The 16,551-nt window shown below is 43.8% G+C and overlaps 1 protein-coding gene across 1 annotated transcript in view; it reads left to right on the top strand.

The window, feature by feature from the left end:
- Window positions 1–16,551, top strand: part of CARHSP1 (calcium regulated heat stable protein 1) — a 37,150-nt gene that overhangs the window by 15,330 nt on the left and 5,269 nt on the right. The window contains exons 2-3 of the mRNA XM_063343496.1: window positions 4,549–4,741; window positions 7,358–7,480. Coding sequence (XP_063199566.1) covers window positions 4,569–4,741; window positions 7,358–7,480 — 296 coding nt within the window. The 5' untranslated portion in view covers window positions 4,549–4,568. The remainder of the gene's footprint in view (window positions 1–4,548; window positions 4,742–7,357; window positions 7,481–16,551) is intronic.

Genomic DNA, 16,551 nt, shown 5'->3' with positions numbered 1-16,551 from the left:
AGTATACGTTTAGAAACCAGGACAGTTAAAAGTGAATCACTTCAAAAGAGTTCTTGACATTGTTTCTAAATCCAAGGAAAGCAAAACAAATTTTCAGATGTCCACGTTCCTCTTAGATGTTGAAATGAAAGAGCTAACTCGGAGAAAAACCCAGCTGAAAGTGGCTGCTCTTCAGGTACAGAAGAGAAACCTCTCTCTCTCTTTGAGGAAAAGCTTGGTTTTCCAGGCATGTGTGGCCAGTGCTGTCCTGTTCATAGACCATTGTGGAACCTTCTGGAAGCAGCTCCTCCAGACAGTGTCATTTCCAGGCTAAGGAGGCCAGAAAGAGCTTTTTCTCAGCGCTGGAGCACGGAAGCTCGCAGAGCAATGTTTCCTGGGGGTGAGCTCTCTGCCTGCTGGAGGTGTTGCAATGCCTGTTGTGTGAAAAAGAAACCCTTCATAGACAGAGGGATTTCCTGAAGTCTGTCACCCTGCCCTGTCCATTTTGACTTTTTTTTCCAGGCATTTCCTTTAGTTAAAAGTGGGACTAGATTTACATGGTAGCATTGTGCTGGTCAGAATGGATAACTTCCCCAAAACTGCTATTTTTGGGGTATTTTTAGAGGGATGGGGTAGACTTGAAGAAGAATAGAAAAAGAATGTATAGATATATAAAGAAATGAAGGTGGCATTTCCATACCCCCAATGTTAATTACTTCAATAGGTTTTTTTTGGGTTTTTTTGGTATTTTATGGAGAATTTCAGCATATATTGCACTCTGTACTTTGTAGGTCACCTGTTAGAGATGACATTTTGGGATACCCTTTATGTACACATTGGCCAATTGTGCAAAAAGTGTGGTTAAAAAAAATATATATTTTTGCTTTGAAATGTTAAATTAGTCTATTGTTTCCATGATACTTCTGTGATTTATTTTGTTTATATTTTGGTGCATATCTACAGTCTAAAAAAAATAATTAAAAATCATAGTGATGAAAGATAAACAGTGTATGATGAAATATGGTCAGATTTAAGGGTAAGATGGCACATGGTTGGAGTTTCCTGAAGAGCCTGAAAATACCACCGCCTTGCATCATGTTACATTCATTCGGTAAATACCTGAAGGCAAATATTTTGCTGGCTCAAGCAGGAGAGAGATACTCTCTGTGTTGTCCCTCATCTCCATCATAGCTGGAATCTCATGCTGCTGTGATTTTTGTAGCTATGAGGCACTGCTATAACGTACTGGCTGCCTTCGTGAGGCACAGCCGGCGGGATGCTTGTGGGGAGCTCGGGCAGGGTGCTCCATTAGCGCTGCCTGGGGTTTGTGTGATGGCCTCCTCGCCATGGGAAAGTGGAGAGTGGTGGCTGGACTGGAGGGACAGGGGAAAACTAATGGAAACAGGGTGGAAGGTGGCGGGCTGGTGAGAGAGAGGTTTGTAGGTTTGTTTGGCTAGTCACAAAGTGGGGAAGGTGTTTGTGGCTGCTGAGGAAGGGCTGGTAGGGTGGCTCTTGATTTGCAGAGGATCAGTTCAGAATGCAGGAAAACATCTGAAAAGCATGTTTGAAGACTTCCAGTAACTGCATTTGGCAGGCAAAACTTGTGCGAAGAGGCAGGCTGGGGGGGCTGGGAGGTGGGGTTTCGGTTTGAGTGGTTCCTGTAGGCTTCCTGCGTAAACACCACCCGGCCTCGGCCTGCCTCCAGCTGCATGTCCAAGTGGGGATAGCATTTCTGCTCCCTCAAGAGTGCTGACAATGGAAATGGGTTAAACCCTTTGTGAACAACGTCAAGACAGCGGCCACACCAGAACAAACTGAAATAGCTAAGCTCCACCTTTGTCCCCAAAAAGGTTCAGATGAAGTGATTGTGCGCACTGAGCAAGCTGAGCAGAGGTGCGCAGGAAGCAGGAGCTGCTGCCATCCCACTGTGTACACTGCACGTGGTAAAACGGGGTAGTTCAGTGTCCAGTTCTTCTCATTGCATCTGATTTTTACGATTGTTGGAGAAGCCCAAGAGGCAAACGGATGTGCCGGTGCACTTGCACATGTGATACTACAACATACATGTCAGTAGAGAATGTTGCTGAGCTGTAGCATAGCCACAGGCTTCCTATTGCTGCTTGTTTGCATCCCCTCCTCTCCGGAGCTGTACTCGCTTGCTGCAGTGGGTGTGAAGTCGAGCGTAGCTGCTCCTGGCAGCCTCCAGCTGCGCGCTTTTGTGTATCAGCTCTCACCGAGCTCTGATCACGATTTAGGACTTGTGTAATAGAAATTATGAGAGTCGAGGCCGTTCATCTACTTTGGCCGTGGGCAGAGAACAAAAAGGGTATTTGTACAGTGAAATGGCACTGAACGTTCTACATCACTGTTTTATTTTATGTTTACAGAGCTGAGGGCACAAAAATAACATAAATGAGAACACTATCGTACGTTCGCACGCTTCTAACTCCATTTAGCCTTCTTTGTAAATATTTTTGTGGTTCATCTATGTTTTGAAGAAAGGAGGGAAAATTCTCTTGCCTCTCTACCCTTGTTTGAGGAAAGGGACAGGCAGTACTTTGGTTGGCTGTAGTGTATTGCTGTGGATGAATGAATAGCTCTGCGTTTTGCTTGTCACCTGACAAGCTAGTTTATATTTAGATTAGGAGAGAAAGCGTGCGATTCTGAAAGCTGTGTTTTCTCTTGTGCAAAGACCAGACCTTTGTGTGTGCTGAGTTATCAGACTGAGGTTTTAATTGTTTGCTCTTGTTTTTCCTGTGACTTGCTAGAGTTATAGTCCCGCTATGTCAAACATGCATTCCTTGAAAGCAAGGCACCCAAAGGAGAGGTCTTTTGAAATCTGAGGAGACTTCCTCAGTGCCAGCCAACACAGCAGTTCTCTTTGGAGGAAGAGGAGGTTTGGAATATCTCGTCCCTTTGGTGTTTTTCATCTAGGTCTCGACTGAACGCTGTGCCATGACTCTGGGTAGGGCATTTGCTTGTGGGTGGCAAATGCCATCCATATTTGAAACACTGTCTGTAAAGCTGTGGTTTTGTTTTCATCTGAACTATTGCTCTTGAGAATAGTGTGGAAAGCTCAAGCTGGTACACGAGGGAACATGACTATCCACTTTTACCTTTTCAGCACCCTGAGCAATTAAACACAAAAGCCTTTGTTCCCTGGTGACTTCATTCTTAAGAGGCCTTTTTAATTTTAGTCCTTAGTTTCGGGAACAAATAATGGGAATTTGTCATTGACAAGAAGGCTGCATCTCTCAAATGTCATGTGAAGGATCCACTCCATAATTCATGGGCTGGGAGCGTGGGTGTCAAAGGAGGGTGCATAATAGAAATAAGAGATTTCAGTTCAATGAAACTATTGGCCTTTAAGGCAGCTTTTCTTGCCTTCCTGATATTTTCTTGACCCAGATAGCCATGCTTTTTGCTAACTCATCCAGATATTTTTAGATTTTCTTAAGTAAGAGGGTGGTGGGTTATTGGTTATTTCTGTACAGCTTATTCCCCATCCCATGTGGATGGGGACTTGCATAGTAATACCAGAGCAGTGCTGATTGATTTATCCTCTTTCTGTCACTGCTGCACCTGTAAGCCATGAATTCATGTATGTAGAAGTACTGCTGTTTCTTATCAGTCTTCCTCTTTCCATGATTATGTGAATTTTACTTGTGTGATGAGATGCGTATTGCTGTTGGTGTGCTGAGAAAGGGACTTTCTCCCTCTTGTGCTGGAGGACGTGAATAAGAGCAAATCTGATGTGGGCTGCTGGGGGTCAGAATGCAAATAATGGACTGTTGGCTTTCTAGCTGCTGGAAGATTGTGGCAGACTCAGACCTACCCAAGGGGACTGCTGGGTCTGCCAGATCTCCACAGGCTGGAGGGGTCATCTCCTCGCGGTCAGCCACTGCCACCCAGTTCTGTCTGTGCTCCTGTCCTTGGCAGAGAATAACTGTCTGACTCTGTCTGAAGTGAATTGAGGAGCACTGACACGATTTTCTTCTTGCAGTCAAGCTGAAGGTGTTACGAGCTCTGACAGACCTGTGCTAATAGCTGAGCAGCAGCAACAAAGTTATCATCAGTAATTGCCCAGTGAAACTAACCTCCAGCAGCGGAGGTGCAGCCTTTATTTCAGCATTTCTTCTTCTAGTGTTTCTTTCTTGTAACGTGTTTGTGTGCAGATGCAGGAGGCTCCTCTGTGCTGTCAGTGGTCAAACCCCGTCTGTCTGGGAGCCACGTGGGGCACGCTGATATCTAGTGCTGGGGCTAAGTTCTGCTTCAGCAGCCATTGCCTGTGCTTGAGGAAGGAGTAAGCGAATATGTGTTAGTTGTGGAGTAATTTGTTTTCAGTGGAACTTCCTAGTATGGCTTACAAAAGCCGTGAGATTTAAAAATAAATAAACTTAAAAAAAAAAAGGAACTCACTGACACAGAGCGGGAGCTTTTGGTGAAACTGTGTCCGCATGTACGTCTGCAGGAAGTGACTCATATTCTTACAAAATCATCAGCTGAAGAATTTGTGACTTTTGTGACAATTCCCATTTTGGGTTAAGTCAGATCTCTTCCTCCCTCTAGGTTTTTCTCAGGCATCAGGAATGTCTTCTGAGCCCACTTCGTCTGCTTCGCAGCAGTCCCCCACCTCTCCATCCTCACCCAGCTCTCTCCATCTGCCTGAAAACCGCAGGGCGAGAGATCGCTCCCCATCGCCCATGAGAGGGTACCTCATCCCCAGTCCGCTGCCCACCCGACGGACCAGGACGTTTTCAGCGTGAGTACTGGGAAACCTGCATTTTATAGGCACAACCGAACGATTGCCTTTGGGAAGACTGATCGGTCCCCTGCCGCGGTGAAAGGAGTCGGGGGGACGGTTATATCTGGAAGATGCTTTGGTATTTTACTGTTATCTTGTCTCAAATAAATTCTGATGCCACTAGACTTTCAGTCCAAATTTCAGTCCTAGACTTCAGTCCAAGCTGTAGTTTTTCAATGCTCTGTTTGCCTAGATGTTCAAAGTCTTTTCCACTCTTTAAGACCAGAGCTGTACAGGTAGGGGAAAGTTCAAGACTGTTTCAAGACAGTTTTTTGTCTGAAGCTTTGCTTCACTTCAGACGTTGGGTTGTGGCTGTCAGGACCAGTTTTTGTGGTGTTTCTTCATCGGCTCCACCTCCTCCTTTGGCACGACCTCTCTTCCCATCACGTCTGAAGCACTGGACCAGACCTCACTGGAGATATTAGTTACTTCAGTCCTGACAACCTGTGCTACTGTCAGCCAGTTACATTTTAGGGATAGTCCATGACCCTGTCACTTTTCAGAGGGCTTGTTTCCTTGTCCTATTCAGCTTTCATATCCATTTTAAGATTGCTCAAATAAATCTGTGGCCAATCCGCTGCACTTCAGCCACAGTCTTGCAATACTTCTGTGTAAGGGAGGTCTGGCAATGCCAAGTGAAACACTGTGGAAGTAAGATCTCAAACCCACAGCTAGTCTGTTTTGTGCTGCTTAATCCAGTTGGCATGCTTTTTCCTCTTTGCTTCTTGCAGCGTTACCCATCTCTCCTCTTCAAGAGTTATTCATGTGGATTGAAATAGCATCAATGTCAATGATGCTTCATGTTATTACTTCTGTATTCAAAATGAGGTGAAAAAGAACAGCAGCAGCAGAAGAAAAATTTATATGTTGTCGGTTCCAAAAGCCTTCAAATGCCCTAAAGTTTGTAATGGAAGTAGATTGCTAAAAGGAACATAATTGACTTGCTAATTGGGATTGACCTTGAAAAGCAATTCCAAGCTAGCTTGCCTCAGTGCTGTGTTAATAATGAACTCTTTGTAATTCTTTTCAGCTGTTAATCCTAGTCTGGTTCTTAGAAAACTAAAGAATTTGTTATTTGGCTTCCATGGTTCTTTAATCGTTAATTAGTGTAGGAATCTTGCTGTATTTGTTTGCCCTGTAAATCAAAATAGCTCTAATTTTTTTTTTTTTTTTAGCGGCCTCTTTAAACAAGAGGAGCTCTAGGTGAGCTCTTGTCCCACAGCTGTATGGAAAAGATGAATCTGACAGGCAGTGGCTTATTATTCATTGGGATTATTTAATTTTGGTTCATTGCAAGTGTGGAGCCTTATCGCCCACAGTGCTTTATCTCCTTGAAAGATGCAGTTGAACTTCAGTGGCTTATTTAGGGCAGTGAGTGCTTTTCTGTGTAACAAGCACTTGCGGGGTTAGGTGCGTCGACAGCTTTATAGAGCTGTAAATGAAGTGATTTAATGAAGATTTCTTCTTTCTTTAACACTTTCAACTGTATTTCTTTAGTGTTAGTTTGACTTAAGGAGCAGAGCTGTTCCCATGTTTTTTAGCAATTTTATTTAGGCTTCAGTAAACTTTAAATATTTGGGAAAGTGATGTCAAAATTGCCAAGATGCATGTAACCTAATGGCAACACAATCACTTACTGAGTTTGAAGAATAGCACCAAAATCCTATTCTAATACGGAAGTAACCTGCAGCATAGTCGTGGCATGAGAAGATCCTGATCTAGTAACTCCTCTGTGTAAACCCCGTAAAATGTCTAAAACAGTTGGCTTCATTAATGAAAGTATCTGAGTGAGTTTGGATCCCTGGAGATTCAACTCAGTGTATTTGTCACACAATTTTCAGGATGGGCCATAGTTCATGCAAGTCGTTTTTCTTGATGGCAGCAAGTCACCCTGGAGGTTTGTCTTCAGATCTGTCTCGTTTTAAAATAAAGGTCCCGTGACAGTGAAGAAGGAGATCGCTCTTGAGTCTTGGTATTATGCATACCAGTTAGGCTTCGTGGCCTGCTGGAGTTATTTGAAGGTGAAATATTGACTTCACTGGATCCTAGTCTGGCAGGATGATGATAGGCGTGGATGCAGAAAGGGTGTGTGTATATGTATATACGTACATGTGGACACATTTATACATGTGGACAAGTTTATACATGTCTTTATGCACTGCATTCTCTCAGTACTACCTGCACTGTACTATTAAATTTGTGAAAGTGCATACAAGACCTAAGTGCGCCTTGGTACTCTCGAACTCATGAAAGGTATAAGATGCTTATTTAGTATAGCGTCCAAAAGAACATTTGGCAGGGTGATACAGCAGATGGATTCAAGATGGCAACTGATGGATTATAATGGTAGCAAATATCTTCATCGTATTTATCTCCCTTAAAAAAGGCTACAGGCAAAACATGTGCGGTGTATGAAACTGAGTATTAAGCAGTTGTGCCGGAGGAGTATACTCGCTGGGAGTTAAGTATTTGGACCCTTGTGCCCGTTTGCTTAGTGTGTTCTGGCTGGCACACCTGGAAGCTGTCGCATCCATGCTCAGCAATGAACCGCTCTTACTGTGCTTTCTTTTGCAGAACTGTGAGAGCATCGGAGGGTCCCATCTACAAAGGCGTCTGTAAATGCTTCTGTCGCTCCAAAGGCCATGGCTTCATTACCCCTGCAGATGGAGGGCCTGACATCTTTGTACACATCTCTGAGTAAGTCCTCTGGGTGGCTGAGGAATGCTGGAGCTTTGGTTTGCCTTAATTACTGGATGCTTTTGACGTTTCAGATGCAAGAATGGTTTATAATCTGTCACCTTTACCTAAGCAAAGAGGTGTTAAGCAGATGTTGCTCGCAGCAATAGATTATGCTGTTCTTTTCCTGTATTGCTGTAAACCTCTTGAGTTAAAAACTAGAAGATGATCCTGTCAGATCTCTTAGGATAAGCTATGCAGTTTCATCCAGACACAGAAACTCGCATTTACCTGAAAAGCAAATCATCTATGCAGTATCCAGTTTTAATTTAATGATTTGTAACACTGAAAATGCACTACTTTTACTTTGCACTGCTTGTACCATTATTAAACTAAAGGTTAATGACCTTTACTGCTAAGTCATACTTTATTACTTCCTTGAATTTATCTAGCTTTAGTTTCAAACAGTTTATAGCTAAAGCTTTCTCTCTTAAGGAGTTCATTAGTAACTCCTCTCTTTTGTGTTGACCACCCTGAGAACCATCACCTCTGAATCTACTTTTTGATAAACTAAACAGATGAAGCTTTTCAGGTCCTTCACTGAGATTTTTTTCTGCAGTCTAAAACAATCTTTCCAGTCTCTTTTGTAATTGTGCTGTAGAATTTAAATGTAATTTTAAAACAGTACACTATGCACGTACTTTCAGTATATTGAGATAGAATCTCCTCCGGACTCCTGTTCTTTTTCGCTTTCTGTATGTGCCATAATCACACTAGCCCTCTCATCCCTGGTCTTTTGCCGAGTTGTTTATCTGCCGTAACCTCAGCATCCTTTGCGGTGTCAAGAGTTTGGTGCAGTCTCAGATAGAGTCTGGCATCCGCGACAGCAGTGTTTGCATTCCTTGTTCGTAGAGGTAAGACTTCATACTGGGTTGCACTGCAGCGCACCTTACTTGAATAGGCCCTGCCAGTCAAGGGATCCAGATCATGCTCCATCACTACACTGTTATTTATTGCTTGGTTAATCTGCAAGGTTTAATAGACAATTTTGTATTTGTTTCTAGATTGAAATGCATTGGGGCTGAAACTGATCTCTGAGGGCATGTATTAAGATTGCCCAATGTTTATTCTACAATAACCTCTTTTAGATCCATCACCAGTTTTTAGTCTAGGTATTGTTTACAATGTTGAAGCTGTATAATCTTTATTTGTTGTTCAGAGTGGTTATCCAGTGATAAGTCAACAAAAGCCTTACCAAAGTTATTCACGTTGCCCCAGCTATCTCTCCTGCCTGTGTGTGTAGCATTTGTCCTTGGAGGAGGAGCGCACTGGCCGCCTTCCAGTTTTATGAAATGTTACTGCATGATGGGCCTTGGCAAGCCAAAGCTTTTTAGGACTCGTGGGTGCAAATGGGCTGAGTGGTCTGTGTTCAACCCAAGGAAATGTTATTTAGTATCTTGTTTTTCTTTCATCTAATACAAAAGCACTATTTTTCCTTATTTCCTTAATAACTTAAAAATAACATTTCTTGTATCACAATTTAAAAATTTTATTGTGATCATCTAGTCTGACCTATACAGTTAATGATTAGCAAGGGTTTAGTTAAAACAGCCCTTTCACAGAAACATGAATTCTCAGCCCTCTAATGAATGCTTTTTAAAGAACTGTCTATTTTCAGTCCTGTTTTTTTCCTCTACATTTTCTCTTCCAATTAGTTTAGTAAAATTTTCTTCAGTTAGTGAAATTAACCCTTTTAAAGCCCTAGAGATAACTTTTTGATTGGGGCTGCCCTTTGTTTGTCTATGCAAATTAGGAACTAATCTTTTAGGCGTTCCCCAATTCCTATCCTATGGCCCCACACATCTTTCTCCCCGCGCCCAAACCCCAGTACTTGATTCTGGTTACACTAACTGCTCCTACCCTCTGTTTCCCTCCACTCAGCTCTAATTCTTAGGAACGCCAGTAATGTTTTTCTGTTTCACTGTTTAAGACTCTCATATGTCTCCTCTATTAAAATCCTTTATGACATTCTGAAAAACACTTTTTGTCTGCTGTGATTTTGGTGGTCTGTGTGAGAGGCCCTGTCTCACAGGAGTGCCCTTTCGTGGGCTGTGCAAGTTGGCATATCAATCCCGTATGCTTTCAAAATGCTTTGACTGTGAGCCATCAATAAGCTATATTTGAGTAACTGTGCCCTGAATGCGGCGTGCCACCTCCCCTTTCTTCCACCCACTGTCCTAAAAGCAGTATTGAACGAGTTGCCAAGGTTGTAAAAGTTCATGGGCAACCACACTTCTTGGTGTATTTTCAGCATGTTTATTTTGCTGACGCGTGTCCAGGTCTCTGCCTGCTCTCGCCCTCACCCAGCTGTGCCCTCAGACCGCCCTGCAAGGAAAGCGGGAGCAGGTAAAGGACGAGAGGGGGAGAGCCGCTGCGTGGGCAGGGGGTGAGGGGATCTGGCCCACTCGGGTACAACTTTCAGCCTGAGCTCTGGCTTCCCAGCTCTCAACTTCATGCCCTACCTGCTGGGCGAGGCTGCTTCTCATCATTTTTGGTTACTTCATTTCAGTCTGATGCTCACACGGACGGGGAGCTGTCTGTGTAGGCCACGCCACAGTACGCTGAGCCTTTCTCCAGTAAGGCAGCTCTCTGGAGTTTACTGTGGATGAGAAGGTCAGAGGGGACCTCCGCTACCCCATCCTCTGATGGAAGGTGCCTCTGCCTTTCTGACAGATGCTTTACCCAACACACTCTTTAACAATTTGAGTGCTGGGGATTCACTGCCTCCCTGGGCAACCTCTTCCTGTAATTAACAGACCTGGCTCTAATTGTTTATGATATTTAACTGACATCTCCCTTGCTTTCTATATGGCCCTTCACTCCTTCCATCTCCACAGCAGGTAAATGACCCCTTTCCTCTTTCAGCCTATCATTTATATGTTCAAAGACTGTTTTCCTTGCTCTTTCAGAAACATTTTAGCAAGGTTAGTTCATATGAATGCTGTAGGACAGAAGGATGTGCTTTATGTGACTTTTCCAGGGTCAATTCTGCTCCTTTAAAGCCAACAGGATCTCTTTTTCTATTGAACCAGGACTGGGACACTGTTTTAAATGTTTCTTTTGTAGGTACTGTCTCAGAACTTAAATTCAAAAATAGCTGGTGTTTCTGCCTCAACCTGTTAGTAAAAAGTGCTATTATTGAAGTACTGAAGGTTTCAGCACATTGTGTTCTTTAATTACTCTGAGTGTATTTGAATTATTGGAACTCCAACTTTTAGTGCTGGAGGGTGATGGTATCACTGTATTAATTCTGATGCAAGGCAGCACTGGAAAGACGAATTAATAATGCCTTTCATTTCAGTTTATTTCACAGTGAATTAGAAACATTGCTCTTTATTAATAGAGCATTGCTTACTGTAGCAGCATTCTGTAGCCATCACTGTGGCTCGGGGGACTCCAATGACTCTGGTTTGCGTAGTGCGAGTTTTGAGATTGCTGTGTGTTTACCACGCCATTCTTTTCAGTTAAACCTGAATGTGAGAGAGACATCAATCTGTTCACTGTCTCAGTGCAGTGTAGGCACCTACTTCTGAATCGATTCTGCCTGAAAGCTAGGATTTCAGGAATGTGGATAAAATGGTATGTGTTTGGGTTCGGCAAGATAGACTGTTTCCCTGTGTTCATCACTAAGCTATGATGATTAGGGAAGGTTTTGAGCATTGGGACCAGCTGCCTGTCTTGCAGATTAAGATGATTTTAAACATAAAAATTTAATTTGGGGAATTAAATTTTTTCTTCCCTAAGCTTTGGGGAGCTGTAAGGTTACACTTCAACGATTATGTCTTCCATAAAATGGGATGCCTGTTTCCCATAGCTTTCCATTTATTTTTGTAAGATAATAACACTTAGCATGGCGTTTCCATTTCCATAAGTGAGCGTTAGCCTAAAAATAAGGTCAAATATATGTTGCATTCCAAAGCTTATTCACTTGGCATATGCAAAATTTTAAATTTCAGTATCTGTGTGAAAGTTTAAGGTGAATGTGGGCATATGGACATGTTTTATAAGTGGAACCTGAGTTACGGTGAAGTTGGACTTGTCAGGTGTGGATAAATATAAAGTACGAGAAACACCAGTTCGAAATGCAGGTTTTAAAGGGGTTTTTTTTGTCTGTGTGGCTTTGTCTGTTTTAACGAGTAGTTCTGAAGATTCCGGAGAAAATTTGGTTTGACTTTTGATAACACTTGTGTGGAGCCAGTTCTCCTTTTTAACTGATTAGGTAAAAACGCACAAAACTGTACAATTATCCAGGGCAGCCTGGAGTTCTCTGGAAATGCCGACACTGGTAAGTGGTAGCGTCTCCTTTTAAGCTGTCCTCCTGTGGCAGGTAGAGGTGTGGTGGCAGCTCTGGTATCAGTCACCGCAGGTGGCGGCAGCTTCCTGGTAATGCTTATGGCACCTTCTTGGGTCGGTCTGCAGGGACAGTGTCTGCAGCTGAAACCCCGTACCACAACCACAACACTGTTGCTGCTTGAGATGGACAGGTTATAGCCAGCTCATACACACCGACCGGAGCATCCGTTCCTGCCTGCAGATGTGTGTCCGGGCGCAGTGGGAAGGCCTTCACACCCCTGCCACCCAGCCAAAGGCACCAACCACAGGGTCCCTGCTGCTTTCCGCAATGTACGCACAGCGAGTCCTGCGTCCTTGTGTCTATTGGAAACACTTCTCGAGTGGGTATAAGCAATTGTACTAGGAAAATGTAATGGCTCGTTGAATGTGGTGGGATTTTGTTTTTCTCAATTTAATACTTTGCCCTTCTCCAGAACAGAAAACACAATGTGCTTGCTAGTAGTGAGTGTAGAACCCTGGTTGGCAAGCGTGGGGATGGAGGAGTTGCTGAGATGATAATTCCAGATAATGTCTCTGGAAAGCTGGAAGCAAAGGCAAATTCATTTGCTTGAAGTGAAGTTTTTAAAAAGCCTTTAATTGTATTTTTACTAGTGACATGTACTGTTAATGCTTTCGTTTCCACCAGCCTGTATCATGATCCACTGTCACTAAATTGATGGTGTTATTGTACCATCAGTGCTGAGAACTGTGTGTTCCTTGATATCTTACCTCCTCTGCTGCTGTTCCATAGCAGGATAGGTCAGCTCTCACAAGCCAGTTTGGTTGTTGCTGAAATGTAATGGCTCTGGTGGCTTCCGTTTCACTGTCTTGCTGCTCTTCCTGTAGATGTGGCAGACGGGGAATCCCTGCAGTGCTGGCTGCTGAGGTGCCCCTTGTGCTGGGGGTGGCTGCCTGTGCAGATCATCCCTGCTCGCCTTCCAAAGGGGGGTCCTGAGGGCACGGACCAGGGGGATGGGGCAAGGTGGGGTGTGGGTGCCTATAGCAGCAGATCAAGTGATGTGCTTTAGAGCACTGCATAAGAATCCCACTCTTCTGCTTTCCCCGGGTATTTGGGAGCAGGCACATGAGGGATACTAGTTTACTCTCTGGGCTTTTGCATTTGACTGGGATTTGGCCTGAAGCCTGTGTAGCTGCAAGGGCAAGGCAAGGAGGTAGTTCACCAGAGAGCAGTGACGAATGAATGACCACTCTTCCTTTTTTTGAAGATTTTATTCTGCAAAAGCAGCTGATTTAATGGAACAGAAAAAACATGTGCAGTGCTTGTGGGTTTTCTGCAGTTTGCTAGTACTTGGCTCTGAAGGGGAAAATGCTGCATTGCAGAGGGGCCTCCAGGCTGTCCTTCAGGCTGGATTCCTGACCCCGTGCTTAATGATGGCTTTGGAGAATTGATGTTATACTTCCCTCGGGATGTTGACACACGCAGCACCCTTGGGTCCCTGGAGAGATCCTGAGTTTGCTTGTGCGTTGTGTTGTGATCTCAGGAGATTTACGCTTACAGTGCCTGTAACTCATGAGTACTGAACAGAACAGAAGTGGTCTCTCAGTGGGCTCCCAGGTGCAGATACAGTCCCACTCTGCTGTTGCATCTCAGTTTCTGGCTATGCTGGAGGTGTACTGTCAAGCCACATCTTCCTGCAGGGAGGAACCCAGCTGCGTCCCTGCTGCATTGAGGAGCTGGCTTTGAGCTTTTCATGTCCATGCAAGAGATCATCTTATCATCTTCTCATGCTCCTTTCTTCCCTCTGATTTTCTGCCAGATCACTGCTTAATGCAAAGCATTAATGCCACATCTCTTCTTCTGGCTCTTCTGTGATGCTGTTCTTCTGGTGGAGTGTAACAATATATAGGTTGGAAATTATCTGATAATTACAAACAAACTGAGAGATGAATCTGAGCTGAGAGAACAAACTTTTCCAGACTCTCCGCCTTTTCTGTGAACTAGCAGCAAAACAGTTTCTGCTGGCTGCAGCTGACTTCTGGCAAGCCAAATCTGAGCTTTCTGATTTCCTTCAAAATACTTAAAGCACTTGATGACTGACTTGCTTTGGGCTGCACAACTTCCTTCCTGACTTACTCCCTTTCTGGTGCCTTGCTGCATCTGTCGAAATATCTGAAATAAGTAGATTATCTGGGGTGGGTAGGAAAACCAGCAGAATACCAGATCTTACTTGAGAGGGGTTTGGAAATTAAGAGAACATGGGTAGCCTTTTCCTAAGGGTTCCCCTTGGAACCCTTGGCTCCGAAATCTCACATGTTGCATTGGTACATGCAGGAGAAGCATCTTGCTGTGGTCGTGATTGTAGCAAAACCTTCCCAGAATCTCCACCTAAATGACATAAACTGTAATAGGTCAAAAACAAGACTTACACTCTACCTGCAAGCCAGGCAATGGGCATTGAAGAAGACTCTGTCCACCTGAGCATGGAGGTTCTTTGTGATTAGTGAGCACAGAATGTAACTGCCCTTGGCTTTGGTTTCCAGATGCAAACAGAAGGTATTATTGTGACAGGATCAAAGTTGGATGCTTGCAGGAACAGATGTCTTCTGTACCTCTGACTGAGTCCATGTAGGCATTCTTGGAAAGCTCTGCCTCTTGTGTGACCAGTGTCTTTCTCATGATGCACCGTGTGCTGCCTGGTGTTGAACTAGCAGCTGAAAGTAGATACAGAGCCATAACTGTCCCTGAACGTGGATTCAAAAACCATCTCTGTAGGGAACTGGGCAAGAGGACGATGCATCCGCTGTACTGGGAGGGAAGTGCAACTTCTGCCCTAGACAAGGTAGCTCCTGGGAAGTTCTCTCTGCAGTGGTACAAAGCAGGGCAGTCCTGTAGCAGAGCGCTTGGATATTAACAGCTGGGATTCTTCAGTGGTTGGACCTCTTCCACACTTGTCTGTCCCAGTTCTGAGTATTACTGGTGGGTGAGAGGCAGCTCTGCTTCTGCTTTGCCTGACAGACGGCTTGATAAGGTCATCGCTGGCTTTGCTAATGAATGCTGGAGCTGTCAGCTTACCCCGGGACTGCATGGGAGGGCATTCAGGATTAGTAACTCATAATTGTTCATTACTCTGTCATGTCCTGCCGTTTAATAAAAATATGGGTTTCCTGGGAGGTGTGTTGAGGTGTTAAATGAGCTTTAAGAAGCCCACAAGATAATACAGCCCATTGATCCATGGGAAGCGGCTACGTGGTGTGATCCATGGCAGGCTTGTTGTCCAGCAAGGCTGTGAATTCACTGAAACCTCTTGTTCAACAAATGTTTCCATGTGACTTAGTCTTCGTCCCAAGAGGTTTAACTAGAGCCCTGGCATATGAATAGCAGCTGTGAGAAGGAAGAACTAGAACATTCCTTATTTAGGTAATTTCCTAATAACCTCCCAGTTCCCTAAAAATAGTGCAGGATAAAATGCTCCACCGTACCAGACTGGCGCTGAGCTGGGAAATGGGAGTTGCTGGATAATCTAAAACTCACTCTATTGTGTCTCACTCTGACACTAATGTCAGGAAAGCATTTCCTATTTTTAGCTTAATTTGTTGAAGTTTCTTGAAGTTCCTGAATACATAGATATCCATTATTTTGAGTAAAACATGCATACCAGTGAAAGTCTGCACCTTCCTCTAGATCAACATTTAATATATAGTTAGGGTAAAAGTAAAAAATACAGATCTAAAAATATTTAATCAATATATAACATCAAAAAAGTCCATGTTTAACTTCCTCTACCAAATTATCTAGGTAACTTATATTGTATATAGAGTATATATTGTATATAGGCTGAATCTGTTCCAAGATCTCTGTTTACTTTCTCTGATCTTTTCCAGTTCATTTCCCTCCCAGCGTTTAGGGCAATTGCTTCCTGATGGAGGATCTTCCCGCAGCTTTGTGTAGGGCTATGCCTCTGGTGCCATACCATCTCACCACCTTTCAAGTGCCATTGTATTGTTCTTTCTTGACACCACCAGGAGTACTGCACAATCTGGATGTTGTTTGTTCACGCTTCTAGGAATCACGTAGGGATAACAATGCTGGAGTAAGTGTGTCTATGCCAGAAGCAGCGTTTGGTCGGCAAGCACTGTGCTGGGAACACTGTTCACAAACCGTTTTACTCAGGCTGCCAGTTAAGACCTTTGTCCTCTTGCTTTTTGTGTGCACTGGGAGCAATGAGTTAATAATCTCATGTTTGGTAGGAACCGAGAGTAATCAGAAAGCTGCAGAAAAGAAAAGAATATCTGATCTGCAGGAGAAAAGTTTGAAGGCCAAAAGCAAAAAATCAAACTTGAGCTGTTTGTGTGGCCACAACCTTTTTACACAGCTGTGCAAAGAACAGGCCTGGTCTTGATGAGTTGTCACCCTAACAAGCAAGGAAAGAAATAAGACAAACTAGGGGATGAGAAGAAGCCGTGTTGGGTTTGAATGAGGTTTTATCACAAGCTTCAGTCTCTTGTAGTGTCAGTTTGGATAAGCAGAGAAACTACGAAAAGGGTCTGATGCTGTCAGCATAGTGCTCGGTCCTGTAAGAAGTGCTTTCTTGTGGAGAAAAGTGTACCTGTCTGGGTAATGCTTAGGGCTGTGCAGATTTTGGGGCTAATGTGATCTGTTTAGAAGAAGGATCAGGAGTAATTAACCTCATGATTCAAGCACAAGAAATTTGGGTCAGCAAATGTGGTTGGTTGTTTTG

The sequence above is a fragment of the Chroicocephalus ridibundus genome, chromosome 8 (genome assembly GCF_963924245.1).
Source record: "Chroicocephalus ridibundus chromosome 8, bChrRid1.1, whole genome shotgun sequence".
Lineage (NCBI taxonomy): Eukaryota > Metazoa > Chordata > Aves > Charadriiformes > Laridae > Chroicocephalus > Chroicocephalus ridibundus.
Note: the sequence above shows the minus strand (reverse complement) of the source record. Positions and strands in the feature narration are given on the sequence as shown.